The 23,133-nt window shown below is 45.7% G+C and overlaps 3 protein-coding genes across 3 annotated transcripts; all 3 read right to left on the bottom strand.

Annotated features, from left to right (window-relative positions):
* Positions 1-11,914: 11,914 nt before the first annotated feature.
* LOC115322862 lies at positions 11,915-12,400 on the bottom strand (the record flags this gene model as incomplete). Its single annotated transcript, XM_029983261.4, has 1 exon — positions 11,915-12,400. A coding segment is annotated over one exon (486 nt), but the record flags the coding sequence as incomplete, so codon positions are not given.
* Positions 12,401-13,168: 768 nt separating this feature from the next.
* LOC120839913 lies at positions 13,169-14,107 on the bottom strand. Its single transcript, XM_040210311.1, has one exon. The coding sequence runs from the start codon at positions 14,105-14,107 to the stop codon at positions 13,169-13,171; it is 939 nt and encodes a 312-aa protein (XP_040066245.1).
* Positions 14,108-18,300: 4,193 nt separating this feature from the next.
* LOC120839915 lies at positions 18,301-19,717 on the bottom strand. The gene is made up of 2 exons (XM_040210316.2): positions 19,152-19,717; positions 18,301-18,714 (listed from the first exon to the last, which is right to left on the bottom strand). The coding sequence occupies exons 1-2, from the start codon at positions 19,701-19,703 to the stop codon at positions 18,400-18,402; spliced, it is 867 nt and encodes a 288-aa protein (XP_040066250.1). The 5' UTR covers positions 19,704-19,717; the 3' UTR covers positions 18,301-18,399.
* Positions 19,718-23,133: the final 3,416 nt, after the last annotated feature.

Here is a 23,133-nt window from a genome sequence, read left to right as displayed (position 1 = left end):
TCAGGCATTTCTTAGAATGTAGATACATTGACCGACAGTTCTTCGGGTCATTTTAGTGCAAGCACGTTGTTTTTGAAGGTACTGTATTTCGTCTAGAAAAAATAAAAATAAAAAATAAATCTTTTGATACAATTAGAAGATTCATGATATATCCGAAGATTGTACTTCAGCTTCCCGATTTTTAAAGTAAGATTTTAAATGCGGCCGTGAACTGGGGTTGCAAGTGAATGTCTTCTGCATGTCATTTACGTTGCACAAAAGTGCAAAGAAACGGGAAGGCGAATTACTGCGCAAAACGAAACATTATTATAATTTCCAAATTCAACTTGCATAGACGTACTGAAAGAATTTTATTCTGAAAAGCATTTCTGTGTGCCAAGCTTGTTAAAGCTTCGCTTCGCTTTTTTTTTTTTCTGATTGAACTGTACATGAACGGTGCTTTGTAAGATTCAAATTTAAAAGGGTGGACGCAAGAGAAGGCGCTGACAAAGTAATTGGAAATCGGAAAGTTGACGCCGCGACGGCTTAAAGTCTTTAGCAGGGCTTTTGGGTTAGGTCTCTGCGACAGACAGTCGAGGAATGAATGCCGTCTCGTCGTGACAGGAACAAAAATAAAAGTGAAAGTGGTGGGCCGGTAATTATCCGGCCTTTTGTTTTTGAAAGACCCATTTCGCTGGCGGCAACGGGGTGTCGAAAAGCGGACCCCATTTTTGAAACGGCAAACAAAGGAATCCGTAAGACGTTTTCGGTTTGCCTTTTCACCTCGAAGATGTAAATTAAGTGAAAACAATTAACACGAAAAAGAGTACAGAAGCGGCTTAATTAACGTCGGCTTTTTGTGTTATGCCAGCGAAAATATTTTGCTTTAGGTTCCAGCTCGTCTTTTACTTCCAACTCGGATTTCTCCCAACTGCGCCGATCCTATGCGGTGTACATTTTTTTTTTTCTGATGTTCAGTGCTCCGAGACTTTTTGTTAAAACTAAAAAGGCCCCTGCGCTACACCGATGTGACTGGTATAGTTTCTAAGATAGTTTTAGTCCTTTGATTTTTACAAGTGGACATTTGCAAAATTTTTGATTGATTTGATTGACTCCTGACACAATGAAAGCGGCAGGGCGTCTTCTTTGAAATCCGACCTCCAGGACGCGCTTGTTGTCTGTCGCCGTGTACTTTGACTACAAGTGCAAAATCGATGCTCATAAGACGCCGAAGCACTATTAAAGGCGGGAAGTTCGCAATAGAGGCGGACAAGTGGGGCTCCTCCCTCCCCTTCTTATCTAGTCAGTGACTAGAGTGAAAGGACTATAGTTCGGAGGTCAGTGTCTAGCGAAACAAGTGGCAAATTTAAAAACGTCAAAGAAGTAAAATTTCTCGAGACGGGTAATTTTCAATATTCTAATGATCTTGAGATTGCTATAAAATTTTCTCAGAGTGTGTAGGTTATGTGCTTATGGCAGCAAAAAACAATATTTGAAAGCATGCCTACATTAAGCTAAAGATCAGGTTTTGCATTGGTTTTGGTTTGCCGGGAATGAGCTGACATCATGTGCCTCTCTGGAATTTAGTTCTTCACTGATTTTTTTAGAACATAATGTTGTTTTCTTTAGATTTACGTATGCAACGCGGCATATTTGTACAATTCGTTGGGTCTCCATTATATTGAAATCGCTTTAATTTGTTTTGGTATATTCTATTTCTTTTTTTTTTACAATTAAGGTTTTACCAAACACTAGCCCAGACATCAAGTATGGAAAATACTATGACAGGAAATAAAGGTTGTGTAATTAAAAAGTAAAAAGTAAAGCAGTTCAAGGAGCACTACTTTTAATTAACTAATAATAGTAAAGTAATTTTTACTATCACGAGAGTGCGTCAAATTTCCATTTCTGGTCGTCCCAAGTATATGATATTTTATGCCTTCAAGACAACATTAAAAATGGAGTTGTAAATAATCTGTCTGTATAATTGCCACCTCATAAGTACACACATTTCTATCAACGCCATTGGTCTCGCTTTTATTTATGACCCTCTCGAGCCGTTTCGTCATGCGTCTTCAATTTGTTTTGTAGAAATGACGGGCGCACACTTCAGAATCGCTTTAATTAAGCAGAGTGCGGCAATGCCAGAAACTATCTCCATACGTTTCCCTTACAAAACATTTCCTCTCACACCTAAGTTTAACAATGAATTTTAATTTAAATAATGCAAATTTATTCTTTCACATACGAAAACGTGTGTTGCACACCACCACCGATTTGCTATCAAACCGGCAAAAGATCGCCATCAAAAGTTTATTATTTTCCAAATACCACCCCCCCCCCCCTCCCCGGCCCCCCTTCCGAACACTTTACCACAAGCCCAGACTCACTAGAATTCAAATCCCGAACCGCGACAAAAACAATAACATTAAATTAAAAAAAACTGTTATAAACACCTTTATCCACAAACGCGCCGAAGTTACACGATGACGATTCTAACCGCGTTAGGCCCTGCAGATCCAACGACCCGCAACCAAGCGTCAAAACAGAGAAGACTTTTGCTAACTCACCCAGCCCGCTGCCGGAAGCAACCGGCGTGAGACAACACGACGTGCAGAAGAAGGCCACGGCCCCGAGCCCAAACACCAGCCCACCAGTTGCTGTGCGTGCATCCATCAGACCCGAGGTGGCCGCCTCCGCAGTATCCGTCGTCCGTTTCCTCATCGTCACCACCAACTCGCTTCCTCTTTTTCTTTTTTTTTTTCTTATTCTTTTCTCTTCCCTCAAAACTCGGCTTGGTTGAGACGGGACTCCGGCCTCATCCCTAGAGATCCCCAAAGAGACTTCCCTTTGGAACCGGCGCACCAATCAGATAATAAAATAATCCGGCTGACAGCTCCCACTTCGTGGTGGCGTCTAAAATGCCCTAGTAGAAAAAGTTTTGGAGTGGAGCGGACTTGATTAAAAACAAGAACAACTTAAAGTGTTCCGGAATGAATTTGGTGGGGTATGGTGGAGGGGAAAAAAAGGGAAAAATTAGGGAATTCGTTTTTAAAAATTAAAAATTAGATCCTAGTGGAGAGGAGAGAGAGCGGACGAGGGGTCTTTGCGCAGACGGCGGCGAAATTAGATTTGAAGGGAGGAAGGAGCACGCAGGAAGCGACAGCCGCTGTCGTCTGAGCGGGCGGCCTCAGTGAAAGGGCCCCAGCCTCCGAAGTCCACGGGTCGGCAGAGTTCTCGAGAGATTCCGGCGGGCAGGGGCGCTGCGCGCTTTGCCGCCGCTCGCGGAGAGGGAAAATATGGAGGCGGTCCGGACGGTTGGGAAGAGAAGGGGACGAGGGAGGGAGAAAGAAAGAGAGAGAAAGAGAGAGAGGCAGGTCGGTTTCGAGGGAGGAATATTAATGGAGAAAAAGGTTTCGTGCGTTTGTGCTGCGCAAGCGAGCGAACGCGAGACTGTGGCGCATGTGCGCGTGGGCCTGGGGTTCGGGGGAGGGAAGTTTCCCGTCGGACTGAGGTTTCTAGGGAGACTGAGGGAAAACGGGGAGAGGGGTAAGAGAAGGAGGCACGGCTGGGTGAGGCTGTCTGAAACCTGGCTCGCACCGGGTGCGCGCTTCGCCGCTCGTTGTGCACGCGATGCGCCTTTGGCTTCGCGGATGGAGTTTTTTTTTTTTGTGTGTGTGAATGTGTGTGTGTGGGGGAGGGGGGGGGTGCTGAATTGCTGGGGTTGTTCGCCCCGTCCTTCCATCTTTGCCGTCAGACACGCTATGGATGTGTCTCGTCGTGTATTTGTATTTTAGTGTTCATGCTCTTGTAACTCTGCGTTGTAGAATGTCCGGGAAAACGTTATCGTAGAAGCGAAAGGGTGAGGAAGTGGCTCCGTGTGACAGTCGCTGACTCTGACAGGTCGCGTGCGCTGCTCCTGCTCTTTTTTTGTCATGTTGCTACTTGATTGAGCTGTAGTTCTCAATTTTTACTTGTAAACGTACGAAGTAAAATAAGTAAGCAGAAGGGAAATGAACTTTTTGTTCTGCTCTATGGCGTGCTCAGATGAACCGCGGAAATTAAAGACTCTTCAACAAAGTTCACGGCAGACTACTTTTTGCCAGACCTAACAGATTTAATGGCTTCCGACCGAGGTTCGTGAGACACCGGAAGTCGTACAACGACCGAAAATTAGTGCAAATCGGATAACGGAAGGATAAATTTTAACGTGACGTTTTCGCGCTCTCGTTGACCATCGGAACCTTTGAGGTCTGTAGTGAAGCCTGTATAATGTATTTGAATACACAGTTTAGCTACGAAAATTGCACGAGTCGTGCTTGGCAGTGTATAAACGTGGTGCTACTTTTTTAAAACGACCGGATGCTCACTTTGGTTGTGCGGCGCACCGGAGAACTGGTAGTTCCCGTGCCGTGCTAGGTGATGCTGTGCTGTTTCCTTAATTGTCCTGGCGTAGAAGTGCACTTCCCAGAGCACAGGTGTTGCAGTTGGTATTGAATTCGCTGGTCTGCCGCACGTTTCGTCGACACATGCGTTTCATCAACACTCGTTACGCGAATTGCAAGCTGTATGGACATTTCATCGCGCGTGTATCACAGGGGCGCGTCTCACCTACCCAGCCCACACGTTCACGCCGCTTTGCAGTGACAGCCTGCAGTGGCTCATTACCAGAAAAGTGGTCCCACATTCAGTTCAGTTCAGTTCGGCCACGGCAGTCGTCAAAACCCCGATGGGACAGAGTGCTACCAAAGCAATGCAGCTTCTTTGTGGGTCAGGATAGACCCTTCTGTGCCAATTTTGTTTTATTGTCACGAATGCTCGTTCTAGTCCTTGTATTAATATTTACTATTCTGGAAAGTTCCAGGCCATGCTCGGATGTCATTTTTGTGTTCTGGTGGAGTTGCTGGGTATTTTGCTTTTTGTCCTTCACTTTCTGTGCACCCTGGCGGCCCCTCAGCTGAGTTGCCCGACAACAGAACAAGGGTGGAGGGCTGTCCCGCGACTTATACCCCCGGCGAACCGTCAATCAAGTCCAATCCCGAGCCTGGCAGAAAAACCGCGAGACGAGCGAGTCCCACAAGAGCGAACCCCGCAAATACACCAAGAAGAACCTGAAATCTGAGTCAGTTGTTGCTACCGAAAGAACCACCGGAATGCAGTCTCTGCCAGAAAACCTGAAGCGGACTAATTCTAACGATCACAAACGCGTTGAAGCAAACCGCGCCCGCTCCCACATTGTTTACATGCCCGTCGCACCTCGCACTCCGACGCCGTTTCACGGCAAGGTGTATGAAGACGACGAGGACTGGATTGAACAATATGACCGTGTCACCCGCCACAATGGGTGGACAGACGACCAGCACCTGCTGAACCCATAGTTGTCATGGGAGAAACTGCCAGGCACTGGTTTGAGAACCACGAATTCTTCTCAGCGTCGTGGAAAGTTTGCAAGATCAAGCTGAAGTGCACGTTCTTCAGCCAAGATCGAGGAGAGAAAACCAAATGCCTTATTCGGTCCAGGACACGACCCCAACAAGAACATCACTACCTTCGTGGAGGATGTTTTGCACATAATCAAGCTCCCGCGCCTACCCTCATGCTACAGAAGACAAGAAGCTGAGAATCCGCATGTTCCTCATGTGAGGGACAACATCTTCGGCGGCCTTGTCCACAACCTTCCTACAACAGACGAAGGGTTCATCACCAGGGCTCCCAACATTGAACGTGCACTGCACGCCCGAGCCCGTCACTATTAACAACTCCCCGTGACTCGACACTAAAGTCGTCCAGCTGCAAGGTCGACGCCAGACTCCCAGGCATCCGCGACATCATCCACAATATTGTCCGGAATGAAATCAGGAAGCTACTTCCTGTCACCAGTCGCCCGGCCTTTATTGGGATTGCCGAGATTGTTCGGAAAGAAGTTCAACAGGCATTTCAAACCGGAGACTCCTGCGAGCGAAGCGGCATCTGACGAACCGAAAGTTACTTACGCCGCAATGTCACAACGACCACCACCGGCTGCCAATTAGTTTGTCAATTCAACGGGACACCTCATTACCGCAATATTCCTGCCGTCGGGAAGAACCAGTGGGTTCGCACTGAAAAAAGTACACCCAGGAAGACGGAGGTGTTGCAAACGGCCTATTGACGACCACTCTGTTACCACTACGTGAGGCCGACCATGTCTACCGGGGGTGCCCGCACCAATAGGGAGTTTTAGTAGACCGTGTTTCCCTCTCCGCTAACCCTCCGCTAGGAAGAAACCGCCACTGCACCTGCGGGTCGATGGCCTTGGCTGTAGAGTTCAGGGTAGCGTAGGGGCTTAGCGGTGGGGGAAACACGGTCTACTAAAACTCGCTATTTATTGGACCTGTGAGGGTTCGCGCCGAACGACCCTTGACCACGTATCGAGAAGCGACCGTGGGATATTGAGGAGTATCTTTGGCAGCCTATGTCCCTGCTGCCGACACTACCCCAAAGCTCCCGATTTCTATCCCCTGGACGGGAGGTACGCATGACACATGCTCCTACACTAATCACGACGAAGCAGGTGAGCGGCAACGCAATGACAGTTTATTTGGTGGCGGTCGTCGTCCAAGGGCAATATTAATTTGCCGACATCAATTATCTGTGTCCACTCCACGAAGCACACAATTTCTAACTTTGAGGAAGAATGCAGCTGAGTGACTTGAATAAATAGAATGGTTGGTCGTTTTATAAACTCAACACCAAGCATCACCCGACTTCACTTTGTCACACAGGACTTACACATGTTGCAATGGTCGCGGCATGCAGAAGAAATCGCTATTGTGGAATGGAAGGGAAGTGGCTTGGGGATAGCAAACAAACATTGTTGCGAGTCATCAAGTCAACAGCACAGCAAAAGGCACAAGCACTTAAGCAATACTTGCCCGAACTTACCACACTGACGCAGAAAACTGACAGGGGAATATGTGTATTAGAAGCCAGCCCTGCAGATTCAGTGCATCAGCTGTCAGTGGCGGCATATGACGTATGATCACAAGATGGCGTCAGTCAGTCAAAGTTGCCACTCGACCAAACTTAACACCGACGTGCCAGGAGCGTCATCCGACAACAAGGAGCACAGGTACTACGGCTGAATGCCTGACACGAGACTGTCACAGAAAGAACTCGCTAAGGAACCGTTTGATAAAAATGAATAATTACGTAATCAAGTGGAAATAAATATATTTGATATTCTAGCCAAGTATGCATATTATTCACACTTTAGTCTTTTACGCCTTTAGAATCTACACACCAAGAATTGTGTTCACTGCATGCGGTGGAGCTTTTGAGGACACTCGCATCTCTGACACCCCATTATTAATAAATGGGACAAACGAGACTCGCAGACTGGTTGCAATGGGTTGCTCTCGTTCCACTTCTCCTGAACATGTTGCGCATCCGTAAAAAAACTCCAGTGGTGTGAAAATGTTACTCAGTCACTTATTCACTTCAAGGACCCCTGTAGGTATTGCAGAGAGGATATTTAAAACTATTCACACATTATAATGCCATCGTAGCACACTGACATTAATGGGCACAAAACGGGCCCAGCTATTGAAAATTATTACACTTGTAAGAAATAATTATTGCTGGAACTTGTTAATTACCAAGACGAACACACCTCTGAGCATCTAGTTTAATAGCATGTGTTGATGCATTGTCATATAGCAGGACATGTCATATACGTATAACACAATAGACCTTTTGCAAAACCCCATGAAGCAACATTCACTATCACCAGTTTTTTTTCGGCGTAAACCACGTGAATGGGCCCCAGTTCACGTCGACGCTAATGCAGCATTCGAGTCCAATCAGCGCTACGCCGAGTTCACAGTGCTTGCTGACATAACATCCTTGTCAAACAAATGCTCAAAGTATGAAGGCCTTGGTTAATTAGCATAGTAGCTACTGTAATTCATTTAATCACAATTTGCCAAACGGCGAAGGCTACATTTCCAGTGAGCCAATATGCACGTTGGAGAGGGGCATGTGACAACACATCATCAGAGTGCTCTACTTCTGCAGAAATTTGTCGCATACTTTCACTCCGTCTTTCTGATTGGCTTGAAGGGGCTGTGGCGGTTGCGCCTTACCTAGTTACCGTGAAACGAAGTATTGGCGACGCACACTTTTGAAAAAAAAGTATATTGAAGAGAGTGAAAGGAATGGTATTCTACAGTGTGCAACAAGACTACTCTTTGGACAAGGGATGAACACAAATACGAGTCGTCTTGTTCACGTAATTAAAAAAAAGTAAAAAATTGACCGACTAATACAATGCGCTCTTAAAGAAAAACATTATTGCTGGAATAAATCCAACGAAAGATAAAAATGTGCAGTTAATCTTCTATTTCCGAGTTGCATTACATTTGACGAATCGATGATATGTGTGGTGCTATCTCTGGACATCTAAAGAGTGGGGCTGCATTATTTTTTAAAGATTCTAGATGTTAGAATAATGGATTAGACAACCATCTAAAAGAAGTCTGATCATACACATGGAGGTTGCTATGGACTATTGATACCGATCGGCAAGGTAACGAGCACACTAACACTGATCTCTAAGAGACATCGGATGCAACATTTTGTGCACTGATCAATAAAAAACGCGAAGACTTGCTAACTGTGCTTTGAGTGCCAAAAGGATAAATGAACTGTTTTATGAGCGTTAGTAATGTTCTTTCTTCCGAATGACTGGTTCGAAAGTTTTGTAACAGTTCGCCTGCCCGTCACATAAACAAACGGCAGCTTTACAATTAAAAAAAAGTACTGCGATCGGATGCAAGCTAGTGCAATGAAAGCACATTATACCAAAATCTTGAGGACTGCCAATTTGTGGAATCGTCGATTAGCACGAGAGGTTGAAGATCGCAGGATCTTCCTCGCTAAAAGTTGCTGTCATTATGCGGTTACCTAGGGCTGGAGCAACTTCCCCCTGGCTCTACGTCCGACGCATACATTTGGCATCGATTCTCAGACATTTCAACTTTCAAACAAAGCTAAGAGAATGCAAAAATTTAATGCTAAAAGCACAAAGTTGTATCGATCCTCGAATACATCCGGGAATCCTAGCACCGGCAGGGCGATACGGCTGATGGTGTCTCACAGGTGCTAATATTCAGACGATCCAGAGCGATTTTAAGCAAAAATGATATAAAGTGTCATTCCTTGATTTCTTTACATTATACCTGCGTCAGAGAGCACGAAGAAGCACGAAATCGTCGGTAAACAGCGGCACATCACGATCGTCATGGGTATCGCGCACCGAACAAACTTGCATCCACCAGCTCAGGGCGCTGCCATCTAACCGGTGACGTCATGGCACTTGTGAGGTCACGTGACGAGTAGTCACTTTTGCGTAAAACGTGGCGGCAACCGGGGGGATGCCACTTTCGAACTTCCGGTTTATCACTCTAAGCCCTTCTACCTCGTTGATACACCTTTCGAAGAAACACTCGACCCCAGGGGCAACAAATCATTTTCGAGGCCAGTCACTAGGATTGAGGCTAGACCCTCTTTGGCGTCCCTGCGAACCCTAACCGAGTGGACTGTGATTTCGATAGGGGCAGCCTGCGTAGGCGCAGTTTCAAACACTGCTGGTTGTCAAATCCTCGTCTTTTTCCGCTGCATTTTGTGTTTCATGGTGTACGTATTTTCCCGAGAAGATTAAAAACGCATTGTTCCACATTAAAAAATATACAAGAGAAAGAAAAAAAGCAAACTTTTTGTTGGGTACGCGCGCGACAGAACGAATGCGACAGGAATGTTAGTTGTAGTTTTTGTTTTGCGATACGTTTTGACGGCTCCGTCCGATTAGCCGCGTGTCAAACGACAAAGCGCTTCGCTGTCGACAATAATTAACTACAGAAGATAGCCCAAAGGCATGCATTTTCACGCTCACAAATAACGTGTTTACTGATGGAGAGGACACGGATATACAATTTAGCAAGCGTTAACATTCGAACAATAGACTGTACGTACCACACGATGCAGCGTTAACTGCATCGTGTGGACGGTCGGACGGAATCTAATAAGATACTTTGTTTCGGGCCACGTTTTGGGGAGTGCTTACTTTTTTCACACCAGCACCAAGGCAAAGGAACAGGCGTGACTGACTACAATCCGAACAACTATTTTTGGCTATTAGAAGGATTCTACGCGGATTATCTGTAGGAGGGGGAGAACCGTTGTCATTGTTTGCAAAATCGTGTCGAGGGCCGTTCGACGTCCCTCCCCTCTTTCGTTTCCCGTGAATAGGGAGTTTTCGTAGACTATTTTCCCAGCTCCACTGGGCCCTCCGGAACAAAGACGACACTACTGCACATGCGTGAAGTAGCTTCGCCAGCAGAGTCCCGGTTCTCGTAGCGTGTTGCAGAGAACGTTGCGGGGCAGCGGAAACGATCTACAAAAACTCCCTAACGTCGAGCAGAAGCGCTTGAATGGCAGGAACTTACTAGCCCTATTTCTTACAGTTCAAGGGATAATTATTAACACAGAAGTGGGTACGCAGCATGCATCAGAAAAATTAAGTGGAAACTTTCAAGAGGGGCAAGACAACGTCGAATGGACAACCGCAAAATGTAAGTAGAGAAACGCGCTGAGCGGTTTTTCACAGTCCAAGAGAGTGGCAGACATTTTCTAGCTGATAGAGGGCGCTAGAGTCGCACCAGCCGCATCAGCATCAGCAACATGGCGGCGGCCTAGGAGTGTTTTTTGGCCCGTCAAATTGACGAGGGAACAATAGAGCGCCTGGCCACCGGAAAAGAGCGAGAAGAAGCGGCAGAACGCGAACGCAATGGAAGCGCAGGGGGCGAACTCTCATCAGCACCAGCAGACCTAGCAGTTTCTACCCAAAACGTATTTGTTTTTCTTTTTCCTTTTTTCTCTTCTCCCAGACGCGGCACAGCGCGGAAACGATGCGGTGACCGTTGCATGGAGGAAGAAAAGCAGGGTGTGGCCCGACTTTCTATTTTCCTCTCTAAAAAAATAAATAAATAAATAAATAAATAAATAGAAATAACAGGAGTGTTGTTGGATCTGACCGCTCGCGTTGTGGTGGCGCCACCAAAAAATCCCCTCCAGGACGCTTTGAGCATCCTCTTTCTCCGCCCCTCGTCTCCTTTTTTACGCTACCGCTTTTCTTTGGGGTCTGACAGGCTTTCTAGTATAAAGGAGGCTACGGACGAGCCCATCGAGCTACTCGAAAAAGTAACCATAGTTACTCTTGGTGCGGAATTGATTCATGTTGACGAAAAGTGTCAAAGCCTCCCCCCCTCCCTTTTTAACGTTTTTTTTACCATTTGTTTGTTTTAGAAATTCAAAAACGACAAATTTGGCGCAAAAAAAAAAAAGAAAAGCTTATTTTTAATTATGTTTTGGCTGCTTTCATCAGCAATCAAACGGCAACATTGCCGGCAGGGGAAAGTGAGATGAACTGAAATGAATGATACTCGGTGGGTATCATCCTGTAATAAAGTATTTATACATGAAAAGTTTAAAAAACAAAATGGGCAAACCGATCCCCAAAGCTGACATTTAAATGCTTGCACGTAGACCGTTTCACGATCACTTGGCGAACCGTGGAGGCTAGGGCCCCGCCACCTTATAAGAGCGACGGAGGGAGGCACGTGACCCGACGTCATCGGAGCATTTGTGTCATTACGCCAAATGCGAGGCACGAAAGAACCGGCTTTTTGCGTTACATTAGGGGAACAACTGTGTCGAGTTAGTTGAACAAGAAATAGTTTATATACAATATTTACATGATGGTTCCGTTTGCTTTTGGAGCGCCGTAGCTGTCATCGTGCCTTCTTTTTCGTCGTATATCTCCTTTTTCTCTTCTTCTATAGACGATAATTTTCAACAAACTCCCCCCGAAATGAGCGGATGCTCATTCTTGCAATTCCAGCGGGTATAATAACTGTATCGGACGGCGGAGCTCTCCCCCACTGGGCAGCACAATCCTGCATGCTCGAACCTTGCCGTCCTTTCCTGGGAAAGTCTCTTTAACTCTGCAGATTTTCCACATCTGCCGTGGGAGTCGGTCGTCTTTGAGAAGGACGATGTCATCGGTTTGTAAACCACTTGAACTGTTGGGTTTGGTGATGTGAGCTGACCTCAGTTCTAGCAAATATTCAGATCTCCATCTTCTCCAAAATTGCTCTATGATAGTGCATCGATATTTCCAACGTCGCGCTGAGTGTCCAGAACTTGCTTCATCTTTTGCTGGTAAGTGATGTGGGGGAAGGGTGTTCAGTTTACGTCCCAATAAAAAGTCTGCTGGAGATAGAGCCTCTGGTTCTTTAGGGTTGTTATAAATGTACGTCACTGGACGGGAGTTGACTACAGCTTCTACCTCAGTGAGGACCGTGGCCAGTTCTTCGAAATTCAGACTACTACGGCCCAGAACCTTGCGTAGTGAGACCGACCTCACTAGTCTCTCCCAAAAACCACCCCACCATGCGGCTTTTTCTACAATTGTTTTCCACCTAATCCTGTGATTTGCAAAGTAGGTCTGCGCTTCCTCTCCTTGTATTGCTTCAAACATTTGTCTGATGTCTTTAGCGGCTCGTTTGAACGTTGAGGCGTTATCTGAATAAATCGTTTTTGCGATGCCTCGGCGTGCAACGAAGCGCTTGAACGCCAACAAAAATGATGTTGTCGATAGGTCGCTCACAAGTTCGAGGTGCACGGCACGTGTTACGGCACAAGTGAAAAGTGCAATGTAAACCTAGCTACTTCCGTAGTGATGTCGACATATCAAAGGTCCCGCGAAATCCACACCAGTAGTTTCGAATGGTTCGCATCTTGAAACTCTGTCGGCTGGTAGTGGAGCTACCGGCTCTGAGGCAGGTGCACAGCTTTGTCTTTGGCAAGTTAAACAGCAACGTATTACTTTCTGTATGACTTGTCTTGCCTTTATAATCCAGTAAGTTTCCCGTAGCTGCGTCAAAGTGTCTTGAACTCCGGCGTGTAGCAGTCGACGATGTTCTTTCTCAATGAGAAGGGTAGTGAACCGGTGATTTGCAGGTACAATTATTGGGTGTTTTACGCTTTCCTCGTTGTTACTAAATTGTAAACGACCACCAACTCTCACAATATTATCACTGTCAATAATTGGGTTGAACGACTTGATTTTTGAATTTTTGTCAACTTGCTGCTAATCTTTCAGGTGTACGATTTCTTTCGGGAAAGCCTGCATTTGTGTAGCCGCTATCCAGTATTTTTCTGCGTCTATGATTTCATTGCTTGTTGGCGCTCCCCTGCGTTGTCCTTGTTGTTTTATGTTGTTTACGAAGCGTTTAATCCAGGCCGTCACTCGAACCAACTTATTAAATGAACTGTAGTTCTCCAAGTTCATCAGATGAATTTCGTCGGGTATTGTGAGTTGAACAACAGTATCTTTCTTTTCTTCAGCCTTGTATTCTTCGCATACTGGTCTTTCCTCAACTTGGCTTGGCAAGGATGATTCCGAGCATTGAAGCCAGATGGGTCCATTCCACCGCATGTTGTTCTCAACCAGAGCACTTGGCATGAGTCCACGCGTTAAAAGATCTGCTGGGTTTTCTGAACCAGGACAATGTCTCCAGTTGATTGGTTCCGTCAGACCTTGGATCTCTGAGACGCGATTTGCAATAAACTGCTTCCACCGGTTTGCAGAACTACGAATCCAATAAAAGACGATCATGGAGTCAGTCCACAGATACACTGGGAGTCCTTCCATCTTCAACTTCTTTGTTAGAGAATGCGCCAAACGAGCGCCAATTAATGCTCCCATAAGCTCTAGTCGCGGAAGGGTCAACCGCTTGAGGGGTGCCACTCTCGATTTCGCCATTACAATGGTCACACACTTTATTCCCTCTTCCTCTTTCGATGCCACGTACGCTACAGCTCTGTACGCTTTTGTGCTAGCATCGCAGAAGACATGCAATGCCTTTTCTGTTTTGTCTTTGTTGAAGTCGCGAACGATGAGTCTTGGAACAGCGACGTCCTTCAAGGCAGTGAGGTCTGTACACCACTTGTCCCATTCTTCGTATAAGTCTGAAGGTAACACCTCATCCCACTCAACTCCTCGCTCCCAAAGTCGTTGAAATAGCATTTTTATGGTTGTCACGGTGGGAGCAAGAAAACCCATAGGGTCAAATATGCGAGCTGTTGCTTGAAGTACGAAGCGTTTGCTGTCTTCACGTGAGCACAGAAAGTCAATTAGAGGTTCTATGTCGAAATTGATGATGTCTGCTTGTGCTTCCCAACCAATGCCTAGAACCTCTGTTCGGCCAATTTGTTCGGTTAGTGGTACTTGGCCGGATCCTTCTTCCTTTAATTTCGATAACAACCTTGGTTCATTTGATTTCCACTTTCTAAGATGCATTCCCGCCTTTTTTGGTATCTTTGTTGCTTCTCTGCACAGTACCTGGGCTCCTTCCAAATCATCGGCGCCAGTTACCAGGTCGTCAACATACATGTGCTGTTTGAGAGTATTCGAGGTATCGGGAAATTCTTCGTTCATCAAGTCGAAATGGTGTCTCAACGTTGCTGCCACGAGAAACGGACTTGATGTTGCCCCAAATGGAACTCTGGTCATTCTCCATGTTGTTATAGGCGGAAGGTGATGTCCTTGCTGTGGACTAGTTTCGTACCATAAAAAACGTAAGGCATCTCTGTCTTGCTCCGCCAACATCACCTGTAAAAAAGCCTTCTCGATGTCTGCTATTATGACGACGTTGTGAGTACGAAACTCGATCAGCAGGTCTATTAATTCAGGATTTAAGTTCGTTCCACTGGATAAGGTGTCATTCAGTGAAAGTTCCCCTGCAGCGCTGGAGGACGCGTCGAATACCACCCGCAATTTTGTTGTCAGTCGTTCCTGTCGCTCAACCGCTTGGTGTGGCATGTAATACACAGGATTTCCGCTTTTTTCATTACTTTGAACCTTTTCTGCAAACCCATTGCCAAAATATTCCCGTATTGCTGTGTCGTAGTCTCTCATGAGCGCTTTGTTTTTCATGAGGCGTCCAGTCAGTGATCGGAGCCTGCGTTCTGCATTCTCTTTGTTGTCTTTGAGCATATCAACTTTATCATTCCATGGGAGGAAAACTTGGTATCGTCCGTCTTCATATTTTACGCTCTTTTTAAAGTCTTCAAATTGAGCTATTTCGTTGGTTGACGTTTCTTTTTCCTTAATTCCGATATGCTCCAGTTCCCAGAACGATCGCAATTGTGTTGATATCTCAGTTGCGTCAGCTGTCGTAACCTTCATCACTCCAGTAATTGATGAGTAGATAGCAGTAGATGATCTTGTGGACATGGGCCCTTGTAGAGTCCAACCGAGGATGGTGTCGACGGCCATCAATCCTGTTTTCAGGCGTCTCACGCTTCCACTTACCACGTCCCAATAGTGGTCGGCTCCGATTAGTAGGCTGATTCCGTTTTCACATTCGTCGTTGTTGAGAGACGTATCAGCAAGCAGCATGTCTTCTGGTATGCCCAGCGTGACGTCTGGTGGTGTGTGAATGATGTCAGCACATATCTGTGGGACTTCTAGGGCTTCAATTCGTACGTCCTTTCTGTTGTATTGGTTGCGCAGCCATAGCTCTACTCCTCGACACTTTCTTGAAGCTGTTGCAGCGCCTTCTCCAAAGGTGAAGATCGTTAGGTCCTCTTCTCCTAAAACGTTCAGGTGAAGTTTCTCTGAGATGTCTCGTCTCACAAAGGTGCGTTGGCTTCCGCCATCAATGAGAAGCCGGACAAGTACACGGTTTTGTTCACCTTCTGCCCATGCTTTTGCCGTTTGTAGAAGGACTTGGCACGGCCCTCTGTTTTTGCTATTCGTTGCCTTTAGAGAGGACTGCAGCACTCTTTCGTTAGGGGCTTCCTCCTTACTTGTACTAGAATTTTCGTGCGGACCTTTGTTTCCGAGCGCGTTGTAGCTTGGATCGCACATTGCCGTGGCATGCCTTTTAGAACATTGTGCGCACTTTAGCCACCTTGCGCTTCTGCAATCCCTTGCACGGTGGTTTTGCTTCGTGCATCGGAAGCATCGATTGTTCCTTTTCAGCATTTCTTTTTTCTCTTCCAATGGCATTGGTATAGAACAGTTGGCAGCTAGGTGGTCATAGGATCCACAGAACAAGCATTGTTTCTCTTCTTTCTGAGTTCCTGTCGCAAACATAGCTGCCGAAGGCGGGTATTGTGTCTGTCGGTCTCTTCCCCCAGGAGTAGCTCTATCCAAATTGGAAGTTGGTTTTCTTTGATTTCTATGCTGAGTCCGCTCTCGGCTTTCAATTCCCCTTTTCAGGAAGTCCAAGAATCGTTTTAGATCGTTGCCTTCGTTTGTTGATACTGCTGTTGTCTTTCGATGATATTCCAGTTCGAGATCTGATGGCACGGCTTTTCGCAGAACCGTTAGGAGGATTGTTCCGTATGTGGTTGAACATACACCAAGTGCCTCAAGACTACGAACTCCAGACTCAACTTCGTCGTATAATAACCTGAGCTTCTCGACGTCCTGAGAGTTGCTTATTGTTCTTACAGCCAGCAACCGTGCAAGGTGTTCTTCTATGATGAGTTCTTTTTTCCCGAATCTTGCTTTCAGAATGTCCAGTGCAACTGCGTAATTTTCAGATGTTAGTGTAAAACCGTCCATTGCCGCAGCAGCTTTGCTTGTAAGGTAGCTCTTCAAGTATTTAAACTTGTCAATTGCCGAGAGAGACACATTTTTGTGGATCGTAGCGTCAAAATGGTCCCAGACGCCCTGCCATGACCGAATATCTCCGGAAAATTTGGCGATTTCTAATTTCGATTCGCTGTTGCGTGTGTCTGACTTGCACAGAGCTGTTGTTCCGATCTACCAACTTGTGCCGAGGTCTCCGACGTTCTGTTGATCATTCGCTCTTGCTCTCTGAGACTCTGAAGGATCTTTGTTTTCGTTGCGCTAATTCTTTCGGTGTAGCCTTCAGCGGTTTCCATCTCCTGTTCGAGCGTGTTGTCAGTGATGGCTCTCTCAATCTGGTCATTAATTTCCTTCAGTGCAGCTTCTTTGTTTGTTAAGATGTTAAGTTTTTCCTCCATCTCACCGATGGGCTTTGGTTCCATGGATAGAAGAGCGACGGTTTCGGTTACAATTCTGGTAGCCGATGACCGAACCACTGCTCTTCTTCTTTTGAGTTGATCGATGGCTGCTGGCGTTAGAGGATCTATTTCCGACGCGATAAGTACCTTAGACGATCGTTAGGCCTTACGATGGATGTTCGAAGTCTTTTCTTGTTTGACCTTGGCTCAGCTATTCCCGGGTTTCGGCACCATGATTTTGCGTTACATTAGGGGAACAACTGCGTCGAGTTAGTTGAACAAGAAAGAATTTATATACAATATTTACATGATGGTTCCGTTTGCTTTTGGAGCGCCGTAGCTGTCATCGTGCCTTCTTTTTCGTCGTATATCTCCTTTTTCTCTTCTTCTGTAGACGATGATTTTCAACACGGCTGTCGTCAGCTAGTCGTCTGCTCCAGAACCAACAAACTTCGAATGAACGTCCATCGCTAGAGTGACGAGCACTTCGGGAACACTTCATGAGAAAACCGTACGCTCAATTTAGCCGCGAATTTGTGAGGGGCACAGTGCGAAGTTTTAGGCGGAAACGGCTGATTACACGGCTGCGATCGCCAACGTTCACGGCGCTACAGGGCGAAAAAAATCGAATGAGGAGTCACTTTTTTGCTCATAAAAACTCGTAAAAAACATAAAGTTGTGATTATTTTTATATCTTCAGTTATTGATGGAGTCGCGAAATGTAGGTCTAGGCGAAGAAAAATTATCCTTAACAATTTACAGTTCACAAAGGCAGGACATAAAATGAAATGTTCGGTAATTCACCTTGAATGTTTTTGCTGTTTGAGGAGAGAACGGGAGAGTTAGATATCCACCTCTGCCGTAGCGCAGAGGTGCATATCTACGCTAGAAGTCAGAATACTATGTTTGAGACCGTGCCTTTTCGTGTTTTTTTGGTCTTGAAGTGCACGCAGCTCCACCGTGCCCTCCTGAAGGTAATCAAAGCTGAATGCTGGGCTGGTATTGGTCTTGGGTTGCCAAACGCATGGCGCTACCATGCCTTTGGCAACCCAAGATGAAGGGGTAACAATGGAGGAAGGAAGTCACAAGGACGAGTTTAGAAGATTGTGGAAAATTTCCCAGATATTGGATGAGGGAGGACCCCCAAAGGTCCCCCCCCACTCTCCAATTTTCAGCCACTACCGCATCCCGAGTACGGCTTCGAAGACGAAGGAGGCAAGGTTACAATTGCTAACTTTTATTTCAGGTGAAATGACTATATACAATGAAACCGGGATGCCTCGTCTACAGCAAGAACATGAAGATACTATTACACAGCCGCTAAGCTTCACCGATGAGAGAGGCCAGACCACGCAGGTCATGCTTGCACGTGGAGTAAGCCCTGCTGCAACCGGCGATTCCGTAGGCTTTTCCCTGTCTGTACGCCGTCTGGAACTCGGCGAAAGCAGACTTGTTGCCCACCGGTCCCATGGAGTCTGCGAACGAAGCCACGCGCCGCCCGTACTTTCCGTATCCCTGGGGGTCGGCGCTCACTTCGCAGGACAAGCGGAGGATGCATCGGTCGACGTCCATCTCACGAACCATGGAAAACGCATCGTCTATGACTTTGAAGGTAGAGTCGGCACTGCGCTTGCCCTAGAAGGTCATGAAAGTTTTAGGAGGAGTAAACCGGCACTCATTCCAAAAATAAAACGACACTCAGCTATCTTTATCCCACCATTAGAAAGAAAAAAAAAAAAAAAGAAAAACACCAGTTTTCTAAGAACACGTTGCGGCGCCGCAAGATGGATCATAATAGGATTCGCCAGAGCGCCCATTCTTCGGAACAATGTACCGATGCATAGGTATATGAACTGTATCGTATTGCTCAACACAAAACGTTTTCCCACCCCACATGTCACAAACACATAGTAAACAATAATCAGCAATACGAAAACAAAACAAAAGAGTATTCCCTGCGAAGAATTTCATTTCTCGGTTTAGGCAAACTGCAAGGTATAAATATGGGGCTTGTTCCAAGCTTATACCAAATGTCTCCCTGCAAAAAGCCCGAAACGTAAAAAAACGCTTACCTTGAGAGTTGCCTTTTTTCTCGCATCGATGTTTACCAGCGGGCTTTGCATATTGCCGTGCGCTTGAACGAAGGATCCCTTCACTCCGTTGACTCCAGCGTCTCCCTGGGACGATAGCTTCAGCTTGTGACCGTCCAGGTGAAAAGACTGCCTTGCCAACAACGAGAAGTCATTGGCCGGAAGCGTGAAGGACCCTGGGCTCTTGAAATGGCCGCCGAAGAAGTAAGGCAGAAGGGCGATGGGGATCTTGATAGTCCGTCCGTGGAAGAGGCCTTGCGGCTTCGGCGGCATCGGACCCAGGGGCTCGGGCAGCTTGTCGTTCTCGATGGACGTCCGAAGACCGACGCCGTAGCGACTCACGTTCCACCAGCCAAGGTGTCCGAGGAGCTTCATGGCGATGGCGAGCTTGAGTCCGGCGAGGCCACCGAGACCGATGATGGACGTGAGGGGCAGCAAGGCCAGGCTGGTCAGGAAGAAGGCACCGGCCTCGTGGCAGGGCAGAATGACGTTCAGCAGGACGAAGGCGAAGGCGTAAAGAGTGACGGACCTCATGGTGACCGGCTGGCTGGAATGCGTTGATCTGGTTGTGGCTAGGAGTCTTGCTCTTTTATAGGCAGACCGGACAATGGACGAATGCGGTTGCTGTGCTGGCTTCTTTGCGCGGTTTGCACACGTCAGAGTCCGGGTTCAAAACGAAACGAGGTCACCGGATCGTTGGGCACTTTCGTTTCAAGGTTATTCGGAAACTTGGAGAATGCGAACAATAGGTTTCCGGTGTAGTGAAAGGAGAAGAGAACACTCGCTTTGAACTTAAGATTGGCATCTACAAACCTATTGACTGTCGAGGTTCGTGCCCTTAAAAGATAATGCAGTCTTGCACCCACTTGACTTTCGTGTAGTGAATAACTAGGGTAAAAAAATTGTTTCAGTGATCGTTTACTTTACAATCACTGCGCTAGAAATGGCTAAACACAGGAGAAGCGAAGACGTGTTTACGTTGCCCTTTCTTTTTATCTACTTTTTATTTTTGTCTTATCCTAAGATGCGCTATTGTGCGGTAGTTGAAGCACTGTAGTTGAAGGCGTTCAGTTTTAGTTTTAGCAAAGTATGCAAAGCTATTAGTTTTTTTCTATTTTTTAATTAACAAAAACGGGCGTTGCTAAAAAGTATTTATATCCTGAGACTGCTTAGCGTTTATTCGTTTTGACATATAATGGGGCTCCGTGTTTTCGAGGTTTATTTTTCGTCAAAATCGGAGGGTGTTTTTCGGAGTTTATTTTTTGCCGAAGATTCGGAGTTTATCGGAGTTTACATTTGACTGATTGCCAATTCTCCGAAATTCGGAGTTTAATTTCACAGTCTTTCCTATTGAAAATAAATATGCAAATAATAACCGGATGTAAACGTATGCCAAATAATAAAAAAAGGCGCTTGTATCGATTAAAAATTCTTCAGTTGAATTTGACGTTCGTGCCATTGCCACTGGCATTATTAATTTGCCCCACGACAAAAGTCGCACACAAGTGTGGCTTCGATAAACGTCGATACCTTAAAATCAATAAACCGCCAGAGGTAGTCGCAAGGAACCTCGTAGTCATCCCATCAATCTATCCCGCGGCTTCAACTGTCTCCTTTCTCTATTTAATACAATCTCTATGGTCCCTAGCTTTCACTGTTACAAAACATAACTTCTCCTTTCTTTCAATCACAAATCGGATGGCTCAAACTGGAAACCAAAAGAGTGGCCTTTGTCGTGACCCGAATGTACACTGACCTGTTGCCCTGAATCAACCTCGACGAGACAAGCGGCAAGACCCCTTTTGACAACGGTCTGAGATTTGAAAGATAATTACGGTGCCATTTTGCCCAGGACCATTGCCTCCGTGCTAAAAAAAATTAAGAAAACAATTGCTTTTTTTCTTTGCTTCGGGGGGGGGGGGGGGGGGGGGGTGCATTGGCACATAAAGATTCGGAGTTTATCGGATAAATCCGAATTGACGAAAATTTTCCCGGCGGGTGTTTTTCGGAGTTTTTCGGATTTATCCGAAAACACGGAGCCCTACATATAATCAATAATTTTCTTAAATGTTTTTTTTTTCTCACTTAAAAAGTTAGGCTATTGTTTAAAGTTAGGCATTGAAAACTACCTTCATACAAAGACGAGCGCTTCTTCAAAGAAAACCTTACGTTGAACGTGATATAACGCATAAATTATTTAAACGGAACACCACGCTCTCTCTCCTTCTATTTCTCTATATATAGAAAGTTAAAGAAAATTGAAATTAAATATTGTAAACACCCTCATTTTCAAAGAAAACTAAATTTGGGAATTCACCATATTATTTCGTGGTAGCGAATACATAACATACAACTTTCGACCGTGAGATCTTGCCCCGTCCACATAATTTTGAAACTGGCACTTTCCGAAAGGCGAAACATATTGAACCTGCGAAAATAAAGCCATTTATGCACCTGATTTTAATTACGTTTCTCAAACGGGATTGAGGATTAATTAATTGTTAAAATCCCGAGTTTTGCTTACCGGACAAAGTACTGCGGAAGCAACGCTAGCCGTGGTGACTTACACGAAATAGTTGACGTCGAGAATAGGTCTGAAAATAAATTGTTCAAACGTCTGTATCGGCGGGCGCGCACATTGTGATAAGGCTGGCATTTTTTTTTTCTTTTTTTTTTGTCACCAAGAGCGGTGTCGAGACAGATGACACGCCATTCGGCGTCATCTGTTTTGACGGAGTTTGAGCACTGCGAATGCTACCCTAAACTTTACAACGTAGCACAATATATTTCACACCGAGTAGAATCAAAATATTGGCCGCAAGAAATTTTCGTCCTTTAGTTACAGGGGTGATGTAACAATTTTTCTACTTTCAATAAATAGAACTTAGAAATATTCCTTGACATTTATGACATATAATACACACAATGCGTCTTTTCTCTACGCAATGGCAGCCGCAGAAGAAATCTGCGCCTCCAGGAGCTTCCTACCTCCATGGCCACAACCATGATTGTGACGGCCAGGGTTGCCAGGTGTTTGTACTCTGACCCGCCAAATTTCTACGAGATATAGCCCAAAAATAGCCAAATGGCGATCCAGAAAAGTAGCCCAAAAATAGCCAAAAGAAAAACTGACCATTCGGAACGTTTATTTTAAGAACAAAAGACACGTAGTGCATTTTTATACATCAGATAGAAATATTCACACCACCAGCTCGCAGAACCAACGGCAGAGTACGGGTACATCACTGCGGTATTAAAACCATTAAGGAACATTGTCCTTGTAGCACTGCTCTTTGCCCCACACTCGGAATTTAACAGACAAAATGTTCTACAGCGTTTCCATCAACATCCTGTTTCTCAGGTCCGTCTTTGTGAGGGTGACCTGGCTGAACACGCGTTCTACTGCAGCGTTGGACAATGGTAACCTAAACGACATACCTTCCACTGTATTAATGGGATGCTTAGTATCGGGGCATGGTGACCAGAGCAATGTCACGAGAAAACTATACAGATTTAAAAGTGTACGGGCACGCCAATCAAGACAACCGAAATAATGTGCAGAACAGGTGGTACTGTTGGGCCCGCCAGGAATGGCGCCGTCCCTGGTTGAGATGGTAACCGGACAAAAGCTCACCGGACAAAAGCTCACCGGACAGAAGCTCAGCGGACAAAAGCTCACCGGACAAAAGCTCACCCGTTTTTTGACAGGCCCGGACAAAAGCTCACCCGTTTTTTGACAGACCCGGACAAAAGCTCACCTCGATTTCTTTTTTTTTTACTATCCGGGCGAAACACGGGTTGAAATAAAGTGCGGACGCAATGGACATTGGACCATTTTTAGGAGAACTTGTACCTCATCCACCATTGAGTTGAGAATTTTTTTTAAAATACTTTGAAAGAACGGGAGTTCGGCCTTTTGAAAAAGTACAAGACAGATGACCAATTTAAAAAAAAAATTGTGCGG

Source organism: Ixodes scapularis, unplaced genomic scaffold, assembly GCF_016920785.2.
Source record: "Ixodes scapularis isolate PalLabHiFi unplaced genomic scaffold, ASM1692078v2 PGA_scaffold2__306_contigs__length_199485367, whole genome shotgun sequence".
Taxonomy (NCBI): domain Eukaryota; kingdom Metazoa; phylum Arthropoda; class Arachnida; order Ixodida; family Ixodidae; genus Ixodes; species Ixodes scapularis.
This window is presented reverse-complemented; position numbering and strand designations above follow the sequence as displayed.